At 50.6% G+C, this 14,684-nt stretch overlaps 1 protein-coding gene across 7 annotated transcripts in view; it reads right to left on the bottom strand.

Annotated features, from left to right (window-relative positions):
* The window catches only part of bahcc1b (BAH domain and coiled-coil containing 1b), a 58,972-nt gene that overhangs the window by 19,590 nt on the left and 24,698 nt on the right, over positions 1-14,684 (bottom strand). For 6 of the 7 annotated variants that reach the window (XM_052069603.1, XM_052069602.1, XM_052069601.1 and 3 more), the window contains 6 exons: positions 7,946-8,104; positions 4,033-4,143; positions 2,151-3,962; positions 1,523-1,634; positions 821-1,017; positions 275-406 (listed from right to left, as the gene is read on the bottom strand). In XM_052069603.1, the coding sequence (XP_051925563.1) occupies positions 275-406; positions 821-1,017; positions 1,523-1,634; positions 2,151-3,962; positions 4,033-4,143; positions 7,946-8,104 (2,523 nt within the window). The remainder of the gene's footprint in view (positions 1-274; positions 407-820; positions 1,018-1,522; positions 1,635-2,150; positions 3,963-4,032; positions 4,144-7,945; positions 8,105-14,684) is intronic. The other variant, XM_052069605.1, reaches the window with a different exon arrangement.

The following is a 14,684-nucleotide window of genomic DNA, read 5'->3' as shown; positions in this document are numbered from 1 at the left end:
CGTAAAACAGAACCCGTCGCATGTCGGTCCGGACGCCGTGAAGCGACTTTCAATGTGTACGTGCGCACACGACGTCGGTTGAAAACGCTTTGCATAACGCCGGGCCCGTGCTGCTGAGGGCAATGGAAAGAGCCGCTGCTATTAACGAAGCTATAAAACACGCTCGCGCCGACAGAGGGACTTAGTTGAGCATTACATTATGATTAGCCAATGATACTAAAACACTGGGAGAGAAATAGTAGCGCTTCCCGTGTGTGTGTGTGTTAGGATGTACCGAGGTGATGATGAGGCCCAGGCTCCGTGGGAAGGACCATGAGTGGGGAGTTGGGGTCTTGGGTGAGTGAGCCAAGCAGAGGGCTGGGTAAACCTGGGGGGAAACCGGCACTCATCCCCACGTGGTTTAAACCTGCAACAAAAAGGGCCAAGAAGTGGTCTCGGCATGCATTCTCCCAAATCGATCGGTGATCGGGTCCTTCGAAATGATGTAAAGATTTGTTATGTGAACGCTTGGCGTCAACACACTCATGACGGAATTGAAATCATTTATGTTTGCTATACCACAAGACAGATGTAAAATCTTTTTTTGTTTTGAAGTTTTGGACTTCAAAGAGGCCACTGTGAGCAGGCCGCGTGCTTTGCTAACTTTTCTCCTTTATTAGCATTTAGCGATCGTTTTGCCGTGTGCTCACTTGTTTGGAAGTGAAGCGTTTGAGCTGTGACTATTTTTTTTTTTTTTCGGACAACTACGTGAAATACGTCATCATTGTGGGATAGAAAATTTAAAAAATGGACACCGGCACGAGCTTAAAATCGCACTCACTATACGAATGTCCCATCCAGAGCGAAGGACTTCCCCCCGTCCTCTGCATCCAGTGGTGGTGAGCCGGGTGGGCGTGAGCGGCGGGGTCCGCCCCCAACTGGCCGGCGCCTCCGGGCACCAAGAGGTGAGAGGTCAGGTCACCGTGGCAACTACTTGAAGGGTGGATCCGGGCAAACTCCATGCGCTCCTTGCTGTCCCTTTTGTACCCCCCCCCACCCCAAACAGTCGAAAGAAGCAACGTTACGTCACGATCACCATTAGGATTGTTATCGTCCTTGTGATCTTCATGACAACCATTAGATTCATCACGGATGAGTGACGCCGACAGTCGCGACTATCATCTTAGACATCTAATCTATGAATTCGACTTTTTTTGGGGGGGGGTTAAAAAAAAAACATAATGGAGCTACATAATAAAAGTGTGCTACTTCAGAGACATTTGTACGAGTCCGCATAACATTAAGACACCGCTCTCGGAGATGGTGTTTGCGTGCGCGCGCCTGTGCCTTTGTGCGTCGGAGTGGTAGAGAAATACATCAAAGGCCGAGTGGAGTAAATGGAGTGTGGGGGGGGCGTAAAGAGATGGTGCGGCTCAGACCAAAAGACATGGACTGAGAGAATAAAAGGAGTGCCGGGAGAGAAAACAGATGCTCCGACGTGTACGCGGAGTGTAGCGCTTCATTCACGCGTTGCCGGAAGTACCTCATCAGCAATTCTCTGTCCCTGTCCAGGTGATGAAGGCCGAGCTGATCCTCCGTCCTCCTCTTCCTCTCCTCCGCCTCCCGGCCGAGCGGATACGTCGGTCGGGACACCCCTGCCGGACAAAAGCCGGGCAAAATCATTCAAAGGTTTTTTTTTTGTTTTCTTTTTACGGGAAATTGTGGCGTTTGCGCTAATTGGATGCCGACGGCCTACTGGGGGCGGCGTGCGCGTTGGTGTTTGATTAGCCGTATTGATTCCTGCGCGACGACCGGGCTTGGAACGCGGAAACAAAGCTCATCGCGACTCCCCTTGGGAACGGAATTGATGAACGACGCTTTGTAAAACGGGTGACTTAAGAGAGACGGCCATTTTTAGAAGAATTAAAAACGAGGCTTCGCTATCTATAGTGCGAAATGACAACTCGGGATAGAAGCTGTGCTCACTTTGGATTGTGAGATCCCCCCCCCCCACACGCCCCCCAAAAAAAAACGTCTGCCGTGTTTTAAATTGGCCGGCCCGTTGAGTCTCCAATTAACATCAGACGGACCAAGAAACTCCCAGCACGAACCCGAAGCCCCAAAATCGCCTTCATCGACTTTCAATGCAACAAACATGGACGACCTCTGACCTTTCATTCCGGGCAGCGCTCTGCCCTGCCTGCCGAGTCCGGGGGTGTCGTCTGGAGAACGATGGGGGGGCCTGGCCACCGCGACGGCAATGCCCACCGGGGGTTGCCTTACCTCGCCCTCCCCCGCCTCCCCGGCCTCCCTCCCGCCTCTGTCGCCCCCCTTCTCTCCCTCGTTGGAGGGACCCCGGCGAGGAGGCAGCGACTGTTTGGGGGGGTCGTGCGAGGAGCCGTTTTTGCCTGCGCCCCTTTCCCCCTTCTCTGATCTCTCCCCGCCCTGCTTGAGGCAGCCCAAGCCTCCAAAGGGGCTCCGCTGGGGCAGCAGCAAAGGCTGCTGGGAGCCGTAGTTCATTAAAGTCTTCATGGCGCCGCCGTCTCCTCCTGCGTTGCGCCCGAGAGAAGCGGACTGGTTGGAGTTGCCGGCGGACGCGTGGCGCGAGTCTTTCCTCGGGTCGTCCCGCGGTCCCTTTCGAGCGCCCCAAGGCGTTATCGGCAGGCCGTCTCGTCCCCTTTCGTCGGCGCCGTGGCCGCCGTGCTGCTGGTGTCGTATCCGAGCGACCTTTTGACCCTCCCTCTGACCCGCCGACCCCACTTTTCCATCGGATTGAGAGCAGTCCCCGAAAGGCGGAGAGGCGCTTTTGGATGCGGACCAGCTTCCGGCCCCGAGGTAGGCCCCCCCCTGGGCATCCGGCGGCCGGTACAGGTCCTCCACGTCTCTGAGGGAGGAGGGCGTTTCCAGGCCGCAGGATCGCAGCTCGGGCGGAGAGCCGGCGGTGGCGTCGCGTTTTTGGAAGGGTCGCGTTTGTCGACTCCAGTCGGGCGCTTTGTCGGCTTTGCCGTAGACCGGCTGCCGCAAATGTGTTTGGCTTTTGTCTTTCTTCTGGCAAGCGCTCGAGCGAGCGAGGTGACGGGGGGGACTTTCGCCAGAGCCGTCGCCGTTCTTGTCCTCTCCTTTTTTAGCGCCGCTCGGGGCCCCGTGACACTCGGGGGTCGCCACATTTCCCAGCGGTCCCGCCGAGGGGACCGACGTCGCGCCCGTGGCTTTCGCCTCCCGACCGGACCCGGCGCAAAGCGGATCTTTGGAGGCCACGACGGTCATCGGCGCCGGGGGGCAGTAAAACTCCGGGTGGGGATGGCGATGCGGGTGAAGCCAGCTTCCGACCACCGCCGAGCCCACGTGCAAGGTATGAGTTGGGGGCGGCGGCGCCATGGAGTAGGAGGCCACAGAGCGCGGGGGGGCCAAGATGGCCGCCGCGCCTCTTCCGATACATTCCGAGGACGCGATTGTCGAGTCGCTGATCCTCATCTCCCCGTTGACGGGTTCTTTATAGCAACGCCGACTGCCTCCGGAAGGAGTTCTAGCCGCCCCGCCTCCGCCGCTCAACGCGCCCCCCCTTTCGCCGGCCTCGGTACCGGAAACACCGGACAGTTTACAGGCACTCATATGTTTCCCTCCCAGGCCGTCGCCGTCTCTGTGCTCCTTGTGACGCTCCGGAAGGTGTCTGGAATCCTCCTCCCTGCTTTGGGGGGCGAGGTGGAGCAAGGGGGGGGCGTGGGAGGGCTGCGGGTAAGCTTTCGGACGGAAGCCCGATGGAGTCGGCGGGTGCTGATGATGATGATGATGATGAAGCTGATGTTTGTCTTTATTTTCCTGCTGCTGGCGCTCTTTGCCGCCGGATCTTTCCTTCTCCTTCGATAAGGACGCGGCGGTTTTCTCGCCCGCCTCCCTGGAGCCCAGCGGGAGGCCGGAAGGGAGGGGGAGATTGGTGGAGAGCAGGGGGGGCTGGGTGGCGAGGCCCGTCAGGTAGAAGTGATCTGGGAGAAGAACGATGTGCAAAGTCAAGCGAGGAAGTCCGGCGAGCGGCACCGCAAAACAAAAACGTACCTTTTTGAGTTTCGTAGAAGCGGTGCTGCCCGTATAGACCGTTGCTATGGTGATCCAAGGGACCGATGGGAAGAAAAGGGGGGGCCAGGCTTCCCGAATAGCTGGGGTACCCTGTCAGAGGGAGGGGGGGGGGGGAAGCAGTGACATTCAGCAGCTCTCCAAACAAATCATTTATTCCGCCAATCTATCATGAAATTGCCGCTTTGGGGGGGGGGGGGGTGGGTCGAGGGAGGGGGGGGGGCTGTATTCACTTTTGCACTAACACGCCACATGTCTTGACATTATTTACAGTGGACAAAGTGGTGACAAAAACCACAGCAGGCAGCTCCTGCCAAACATTTGCAGCCATCAACCGGATGGAATTTGCTTTCCGCCAAAACGCCCAAAACAAAATCGGATGAACCGTCGCAGTCAGCGCGCGCACGCGCGCGCGCACGCACGCACGCACGCACGCAACCCTACCAGGAGGTCGCTGGGAACTAAATGGTCGTTCTCCAAAGACGTCGAACTTGCATGCTAAGATAAAACCAGCAAAAAAAAATATAATAATAAATAATAATAATAGTAGGCGGCCCGGTAGTCCAGTGGTTAGCACGTTGGCTTCACAGTGCAGAGGTACCGGGTTCGATTCCAGCTCCGACCTCCCTGTGTGGAGTTTGCATGTTCTCCCCGGGCCTGCGTGGGTTTTCTCCGGGTGCTCCGGTTCCCTCCCACATTCCAAAAATATGCCTGGCAGGCTGATTGAACACTCTGAATTGTCCCTAGGTGTGAGTGTGTGTGCGAATGGTTGTTCGTCTCTGTGTGCCCTGCGATTGGCTGGCAACCGATTCAGGGTGTACCCCGCCTACTGCCCGGAGACAGCTGGGATAGGCTCCAGCACCCCCTGCGACCATAGTGAGGATCAAGCGGTTAGGAAGATGAATGAATGAATGAATGAATGAATGAATAATAATAGTAATCCCGGCCAACGCGCGCGCCGCGCAAGAGGCGACCAAAAGGCTCGGATTGCGTTTTGCGTGCGTGCTCTGTTCTTCGGCAGCTGCTTTCATGCCCCGCAGAGTGTCCTTGCCGGCCCGTTAATTGGCAGCCGTTAAAAGTTTAATGGCGGTGGCCAAAGTAAACAGCACTCCATAAAAACTCATCCTACGCATTCCGCAGTCACGCTGAAGAAAAAAAAAAAAAATACGCAGACACCCCTTTTTCTGCTCCAGCATGTGTGTCTGGTGGGGTTGCGGAGGGGTGCTTGTTCATGCGGCCATGTGAATGCACCCGCGTGTACGCCGCACGTGTGTGTGCGTGCGTGTGTGCGCGATTACTCCGAATGGTTAACAACCAGTGAATCTAAGTGGCAACAATTAGCCAAAAGGCTCTATCAGCCATCTAAAGCCAATCCCCCGAGTAATGACAAGTGATAAAATTCAGGAGGGTGGGAAGAAGAGAGGAACAAAGACCGTGGAGAAGAGAAGAGGGGGTTTGGGTGGGGGGGAGCAAAGTAGGGGACCAAAAGGACGAAGGGTTAGCGCTTGAATAAATGACAAAGCGGGAGTGCGAGTAAAAGAGACACCCAAAAAAAAAAGAGGGCCTGTCAATATGAAAAGCCCGTAACGCGATGTTGCTGCCGTGAGGCGTACGGGGGGGGGGGGGGGGGGGGGGGGGGGGGGGGGCACAAATGTGTGTGCGTTGTTTGCGATGGAAGATGAAGGGAGGAGTGAAAGGGAAGTGGAGAGCTTTGAGATGGAAGAGATGAGAGGAGAGCGGCCAAGAAAGTGAGGAGGGGACCCATGAAACAAGGACAGGTGTGTGTGTGTGAGTTTGTGCGAGTGTGTGTGCGAGTGTGTATGTGTGTGTGTGTGTGCGCGTGTCGGCCAGGTCTCTCCTCTTTGCGCTGGCTCCACACTCCGCTCTCTGGACACCGGCCAGCTGGCAGCGCGCCCGGCAGCGGAGCTCCCTGGCTTGAATTCTTAAAAACAATCATTTGTAGTGTGCCGGCGCGCTCGCACACACACACACACACACACACACACGTGTGTTCGGAAGATCAAAAGCTGAGCCACTGCAGACACAAAATCTGTCTGATAGCCCCCCCCCCCCGCGCTCTCTCTCCATTGACTGCCGCTGCTCTCTGCTCCCTTCGCCATCCCGCCGCCTCTTCTTTCTATGAAGCTGATTTATAAGACGGCCCCTCCAGGAGACATTAGTGCTCATTTCCAGGGCTTAAATGTTGCTATTTATTGCCAGACGAGCTACAAATGAGCCGCTTGTCGCGTTTCGGAACTGCGACGCTGAATCAAATTTCTGCGGTCCAACAGCCCCGACGCCAATTTGCCAAAGAATAGAAGCGCGCGTCCGCATACTGCCATATGCGCTTCTCTCCTGCCTCTTGAAGAATCAGACTTGCCGTTTCGTGTCGTGAGCCGTTCAGTCGAAAAAATTTGTTGGGGTTTACTGTCGGAATTCAATTGACTATTACTGCAGGGCCATATAATATCAATCCCAATACCATAAATGCTGTATTGATTATCAAGAAAATAAACTCGTCGAGAGCCGACTGGGTTCCATTTGAATCCACGGTAACAAGAGCCGGGTCATGTCGAGAGTTCTTTTTGACCTTTGACACAAACCGCGCAGAATCCCGCTTAAAGTGTACTTTTTTCGAAGAAATTCAGTCAGACTTGATACAGCGTCTGGTGCGGAACACACCGAGCCGACGCGCGCGCTGAGAAGTACAGATAACGACGTCAAAGTCATTGTTTGACCGCAAACGGTTAACTGTCAAAAGACGACACCGCCCGCGTAGATCTTTCTGATCAGGAAGGGGGCCGTTGGACGGCGGTTAGCCCACAGGGGGGGCCCTGAAGGCGGGGCGCCTCTGGACAGGGGGGTGGAGGGGCCGCCTCAGAGGAGGATGCTGGAAATAGTGTGGAAGGTTTCCGTCTCTGAGGTTTTTTTTTTTTTTTTAAACTTTGGCGGCGGGGCTATGGGCCCCACTGGACCCTTCATTAGGTACGCCGCATACTCTCACGTTAAGCGTGTGTGCATGTAATGGCCCACTCGTCAATTATCTATTTCATCAATAATTATTTTTGATGATCGATGACTCATATAGACACATTTTTTTACATTTCAAATGAGGACATGGGCCTTAACCTACCATATGGGGGGCAGCAGTTACCACGGCGGACAGCCGATCACGTTATCGGGCTACGGGGTGCAGGAACAGGTTCACGTGAAGAAATACTGTCCGTAATCATCTTTTATTTGCGATCCGTCTCTCGAATGCGATAGTTTGCGCAGGTGGCGCGGACCGGCGAGGCCGCACCTGTCTTTGCGAATGAAAATTAAGCCCGCCATAAAGTCTCTCATTATGTTTTAGGGTCGAGTCTCGCTTTGCGGTTAAATGCCGTTCCCCAGGAAATGAATGTAAGTCAATGTAATTTCCTCCGCAGCGATGGAAATTGTATACGCGTGTGCGTAACCGGGGTGTACGACCTCATAAAACCTTCAAAGTGGGTCAGGGGGGGGGGGGGGCGAAGGATGATGAGTGACAGAGAGTCAATGCAAAAAAAAAAAAACTTAGGTGGGGGGGGGTTTCACTGAAAAAAGTGATATTTACCGATTACTTTTTAGTGTGCATGTTCAAGGAGATATTAGAAGTCGTTTTTATTGGGGAGGAGGGGGGCAGGGGGGGGGGGCAGCGCGAAACACAAAGCCACATGCTTCTCGCGCCAGAATGAGTTCAGCATGTGTGTGTGTGTGTGTGTTGTAAGCAGCGTGATCTGAGGCATCACATCTTCGTGTTTGGCCTCGCTGTTGGTTAAACCACTTAATGGCCTCATCGCCTTCTAATCCCAAAACCCAAACCCGGGATTAACCACACACCAAATGTTCCGCGCGTGTGCGTGTGCGTGGTTACCTTCATGCGAATGAGGGAACCAGATAGGGGAGGCGTTGGAATGGGCTGCGCTCCGGTACGAGGGAGAGGATGGGGAGGAAACCGGTCCAGAGGGGTGAGGCGGGTGGGAGGGCGGCGACCCCAAACTGCTGGACAGGAAGGAACCCATAAAGGAAGCACCTGAGAGACAGAAGGAATAAAAATAAAATAAAATAAAAAAGGTTAGGGGTGACATTTCTGAACAGCGCTGATTAAATTTAGCTCCGGAGAAGAATGAAGGCATGTTTAATGACGAGAACAGATGCGAGGACAAACTTCCTCTGAAAGGCCAAAAAGAATATGACGCAACGCTTCCTTTGTCAATGTTACCGTTTATGCTGCAAAATAGACGGAAATGCTTTTCACTCCCTGTGAAAATTCAAATTAAAAAAAATTGGGTTAAACACGCGGAGCATCTCGACAAGCCTTTCCAACAGGAATCACATAGGGGAGGGGCCGAGCGGTACGTTTCCAGCGAGCGCGAGCGCCGAGGCCAACGGGGGCTCCGTTTAGGTTGGCTCGTTTCAAGGTATCCGCACTTATCGCCGCACTCTCATTTGGCGGAACAACCTGAACAGTTGTCGGGGGAAGGAAGAAACAAATCCACAGGGAGTCAGGTAATTAGTCGCTGGATGGGGAGACGGGAGCAAGTGCGGCGGGCTGGGTCGTTACCCATAAACACCGCCTCGCCGAGACAATTACGACAACTGTTTGCATCAGAGAGCCGAGCGCGCACGTACGCACGCACGCACGCACGCGCCTCCAACGCACCCTCACAATGTCTTTTTCTTGGCCTTCATACAGTTAGGAGTCTATAATTCAGATAACAGATGAATTTAAAAAATATATATATATAATTTTATTAGCTTAAAATGGCCACTCGATTATTCGGTAAGGCTCGAAATCGCCATCCAGACTCGCAAATGGCTAGTTAGCGAACAGGAAACCAAACTCATTTGCCGCCACCCATGTCACTCACCGGGCCAAATGCACAAAGATGGAATGCAAATATCAATTTTTACCCGATTATTTTACTAAGCCAGGGTGCAAAATCAATAGATTAATCGATTCTAAAAATATTTGATCGCGGCAGCCCAACCTACTTGAATGTCACGTTCATGTTTTGAGTTTCTTGTAATCAATACAGGCATGTTTTGTTATTTAGGTTTGCTTGCTTGCGTTTGTTTCTGCACGCCGTTTTATTCACGCTTTGTCAAAGCACTTTGTAAACACGCTCTTACAGCGCCGTATGAAATGAGTTCTTATAAATATTATGATTGACATTGATAAAAAGATGCGGCCCTTTGCTTTTGTCCACGGAATATCCTCCCTGTAACGAGTCGAAGCACAAGTCGACGAGGAATTTGGCAGAACCGTCTTGTTCTCATTTTGTTTTGTTTTTTAACGTCCCGTTCTATTTTTATTTTTTTTTTCTCCTCGCCGTGCCGAAATATTTTGCGCGTTATTTTTCTGTTTGGGCTGCTTCTTTGGTTTGTATTATTTTAAGCTGCAAACCGCACTCGTACAACAGGGGATCGGTGGCCTTTCAGCCAGTCATAATAAAACACAGCTCATATACAGGATGTCTTGGGCTGCTTTCACAAGGCCCCCTGGCAGTGTGGGCACACACGCACACACACACACACACACACACACACATGCATGCGTGCGAAAATAGACTCACTGGTTTGTCCGTACCTCATCTTTTATGAGACAAGGAAAAAAAAACTGCATTCTGGCCATCTTAAAATGTCTTCAAAACATATAAAAGTTCATTTTGATTAAATAAGTCAATAAAAGGTTTTATTTCAAACACTTAGTGATATTGATTAGTAGTCTTGGAGTTGAAATTCCACTGTGCAACCCCCCCCCTACCCCGTCTTCCCACGGCTGGTCTTCAGTCGCAGCTCCCCTCTCGCCCCCCCAGGTCGCCATATTTTTTCCATTTACTTAAAAATCGTACTTGCCCCCCTTCCTCTGGCCCGCTGATATGAAAAATCATCTGAGAGGCCAGCCGCTATGTAAACCTTATTCCTGTCCGTTTACTTTTTTTTTTTGCCTCCCCCCCCCCATCCTGCCCTCCGTTTCCGTCTTTGTTTTATCCTGATCCCAACATTCCCTTTCCATCTGTCACCGTTACATCCTCCCGTTGCCCCCCCACCCCCACCCCACCGCCACTGACAAGATATGTCAAAGGAGGGCTGCGTGAGACGCGGCGACGAGCTAAACAAACGCACCCTAAACCCCCTCAGCCAGGCTTTGTTCCTCACATCAACCGCAGACATGCATGCACATCCCCAAAAAATAAATAAATGCAATTCGTGACCCAAGTGAACCTGAGATTATGCGGTGCGCGTTACTATACATGTTATTTACTATAAACAGAAAGTGCTGTCTGAGAAAGACGCTATATTCGGTCTCCACACTGGTGATTAAAGTGGCAAACGCCGCGGCCGACTCTCCCAGATGGCATCATGTGATGGAAGCGTGTCAATACCGTCGCGTTGAATCCGCCCGTCAGATGCTGACAATCCAACACGGCAAAAAAAAAAAAAAAATAAATAAATAAAAAATCAGGACGTTCTGTTCATTCTAATTCCTTCAGCTGTACCGACAGTTTGATTTCTTGCTTGATGGTAAATGACGAAAGCGTGTACAGGCTGGGGAAAAAAAAGTAGTTTCACATATTTTGGGTTCCATCACGTTATTGATGCTCCGCAATGTTTTCAGGCATTTTTGAGTGAAGTTTGGCATGGAAAAAAAAACTGAATTTTTCGTAAAAGTAACCAGTAACAAGATTCTGAACAGTCAACTAATGAAGAATCAGCGCTGAAAGAAAAATAGTAAAACCATTTTAATGGAACTGGAACCAAATTAAGGACACTAGAGTTGCACTCAAAAACCGCAGCATAATAGGAATAAGTCAATGCCAAACTTGATTGATTTATTTACGTTTTTTGATTGCGACCCAAAAAGAAACTTTCGATTATCGGGCGCATTGTACTTAAGTGGCAAGGCATCTTTTTTTTTCTATGAGTGGCAATTTTAATTAAACGCGGTTCAATGAGGGCAGGCCGTCAGTTGCAAAACAGTCGAAGGATGAACGTTTTGAACGCGAAATACGCACAAGGTGTCTCGTGATGAAAAGCAGCCAAGGTTATCGTCTTATTTTGGGGATGATAACTCTTTTCTCGCGTTTATTTTCAACTACTTTTAAAATATGTGCAGAATGTTGCTTGCAGCGACATTGGGTGGAAAAAAACAGAAGTGCAGATCGAACCGAACGTGCACGCACCTAAACACGCATATCCTCCATGAGCAACTGCCACAACGGCCCAAAACACGAACATAACACAAAAATAAAGTAAACACAACAGCTTGTGAGTTCGAAAAAGGAATCGGTGCCTACCTTAGTCGAGACCTAAGCGGGGCACGGGACGCACTTTGGCAGCGTCTTCAGTGCAACGACGTCACTATCGTAACTCCCGTCAAACGGTTTAAAATGCTTCCTCCGGCATTTCAGAGTCCCGTTCTTTGCCATTGCCATCGACGAATTGCACATTAAACAAACTTTGAATGAGAATAATCGAAATTAAAAATTACTGTATATGCAACAGCTGTAATCGCAAGCTGCAAAACTGCTGTTCGCTAACAACTTCCGGTGATGCAGGTCATGCGCCGCCGTCGCTTAAGGAGACCTGCTTTGTCTATATTTTATTTTTTTTTGTGAAAGTGAAACGAATAGGATGCTTAGGGTGCAATGTGCACTAACACACACACACACACACACACACACACACACACACACACACACACACACACACACACATATTTATATATATATATTTTCACTGTGTGTGTGTATATATATATACACAGTGTGTGTTTATATATATATATATATATATATATATATATTTGTATACATTTTTAAAATCTATTTTCCCCTACGACGACCCCCCCCCGCGATCGTTTTTTCCCACAAAAGACAAAATTCTCGTACTTTGCTGACAGTTTGAAAAATCCCAATCGCCTGAGAAAAAAAAAACTCTCAAAAAGAAGACAAGATGAATGCAATACTGTTGGGGGAGGCTGGGGGGGGGGGGGGGGGGATAGTCCCCTGCAAGGACAGTGCTCGCTACCCGGCCACAGTGTGAGCAAATTACTTTAGCGATTAGCGTTCCTCCGATATTAACTGGGAAAGCAGGGAGGATGGTCGACTCTCCGACCTAATGTTATTAAAGCTTATTCCAAATTGAATGCATCCATAACATTAAAAATATTTTCAAGTCAATGAAAAAGTTTGATCCTGACCCAAAGAGGAGAGTGAAGAAAACAACAAGCGCAAGAGATTGAATGGACTAGTGCTAAAATACACGCACACACACACAAACTAGTGAAAGACTGTCAGTCTGTACAGTCCCAGCATGTGTGTGTGTGTGTGTATGTGTGTGTGTGCGTGTCAGAGGTTCTGACTCTCGTTAGTTTGGCTGCTACGCCTATTGCCGTACACTTGGCAACCTCTCGTCAGTCCGACCCTTTCATAAGCCTCCAAACACCAAGGGCCCTGGCATTGAGCCTTGAGCCAGCGTGTGTGTCTGACTGTGTGTGTGTGTGTGTGTGTGTATTTAGTGGCAGGAGTCAAGCCAGACCTTTCTGATCTGTTTTGACACCCAATTGCACAAGTGACAGGGCTACTCAAACAAGGCGGTCGCGGAAGGCTCGAAGGCGCGCGCCCGAGCGCGCACGCGCGCACGCACGCTGGGGATGCAAACACATTCAGCGTGTCAATAAAGGACCGAACAGTGCTTACAAAGAACATGTTCGGGGGGGGAGCAAAAGGAGTTCTTTTGCTCGGCGACATCCACATGGCATTTTCCCTTCCGCTCTCTCTTATTATTCATCAACTATTCCTCTTGACTCATTCATGTCGGAATAAGAGGCGTGCAGGCAAAACATGGCGTGTCATCTGGGACGAGCGGCTGCACCGCATCGCATTACGGGGGAAAAAGAGAGACGGAACGGAGAATGGAGGGGGGGGGGAGGGGAAGAGAGAGAGAGAGCGGAGGGGAAAAATAAGATGAAAGAGCAACAAATGAGAGATTTCCCTGCGAGGCGCATAAATCAGCAGACTATGAACAGCAGCTCAAAGCCCGACTCCCAGATTGCGGACCGGAGTCTCGCCGCACGTAGACACGCGCGCGCACAAACTCCCGTCTCTGCGAGCACACGCACCACCAAGAGCCCCGATCTCACGGCGTCGACGTCAGGTTTCCCCCTGCAAGATGCATCGCCTGCTGGCTGCGACTGCCTGCTCATCGTATGAAGCAAAGAATCAATCATACAACCGACTAGCGGGTCAGATTCGATGAACAGGAAAGGGCACTCGAAAAAAAAAATGTCTTCCTTGACAAAGGTGACGGACAAAATGCTCCATCACAGCATGAGTAAGACGCTGGAGGGGAGTGGGGGGGGGGGGGGGGGGGGGTTCCTATTCACCGCAGACTTTTTGGATGATAGGCAAAATTCACCTTTAGCAGGACCTAACCCATAAGCAATGGATATAAAAAGTCTACACACCCCGGTGCAAATGTTAGTTTTGGGTGATTTATTTGATTGATAATATGCTTTGAAAGTTTACAAAATAATGTGTGTGGGTGTGGGTGTGCTTGGATGTCACTTTTATTTAAAAAAAAATTTTTTTGCATTACCGCTTTGACATGCTTGAAAAAAACAGACACCCTCAACACGACGAAAATAGACATTTGTGGGGGGAAACCGGACGTAACTTTGTGGAAATCATAATACAATTTAGATGAAGTGGCCCACCGCTGGTTAAAAAGAGAGGTGGGTACAAAAAGCGGGTGGTATCAGAAAACATCAGGGGAATTTGGAAAGAACGGGTCATACAAGACTGGAGCGGATTGGTATGCACGCGCACACGCATGAATGAGAAGCATAAGGTTACGGATATTTTTAGGACTGGCTTGGTCAGAGTCAATAATGCATTTTTATCCCGAGTGCGCCTCGTGGGAATTTCGCTCCCCCTCTCCTGCGCCACACCCTTGTGGTCCAATCACATACTCTCACGTACGCTCGGCATACGAGAGAGGCGTCGGATGAGACGCACCTGGGAGGTCCGACGGCAACGTTGTCAGCGGGAGCCGAGCCGGAGCTGAACGGCACCGATCTAAGTTTGCCACTTTTCAAGTTAATTAGCGCGCCGTCCCCATTTAAGAGCCTCTGGTGCTGGATTACGGGTGGCTCCGATGTCGTAACATGTGTTCCTTATTACAATTACATTATTTTCACCCGCACAATTTTTTAAAAAAATAAATCTGTTGCAGTCTCAGATGGGACAAGCATATGAAAACGAGTACGAGCAGATTTTACAAGAATCAAAGAATGTCTACATGTGTTGAGATGAAGTCTGCTCTCCTTTTGGAGGCGCTCAATTATTCTAGTGAGTGTTTGATTGCAAACGTTTTATTTAAAAAAAAAAAGTCTACACACCCCAGTTCAAATGCCAGATTTTATTGTGTTCCAAACAATTGGGGGGGTTCTTTGAAATGGTTTATCGGTGTTATGTTTTTTTAAATAGTATCGCACCAACCTGCCATTCAAACAGGGGTGTGTAAACTTTTTAGATCCACTTGGGAACTAAGGAGGAGAAATTGGAGAAAATATGGAACCCCGTCGTGCGTCTTTCTTTTCCACTCCT

This window comes from Hippocampus zosterae, chromosome 7 (genome assembly GCF_025434085.1).
Source record: "Hippocampus zosterae strain Florida chromosome 7, ASM2543408v3, whole genome shotgun sequence".
Taxonomy (NCBI): domain Eukaryota; kingdom Metazoa; phylum Chordata; class Actinopteri; order Syngnathiformes; family Syngnathidae; genus Hippocampus; species Hippocampus zosterae.
Note: the sequence above shows the minus strand (reverse complement) of the source record. Positions and strands in the feature narration are given on the sequence as shown.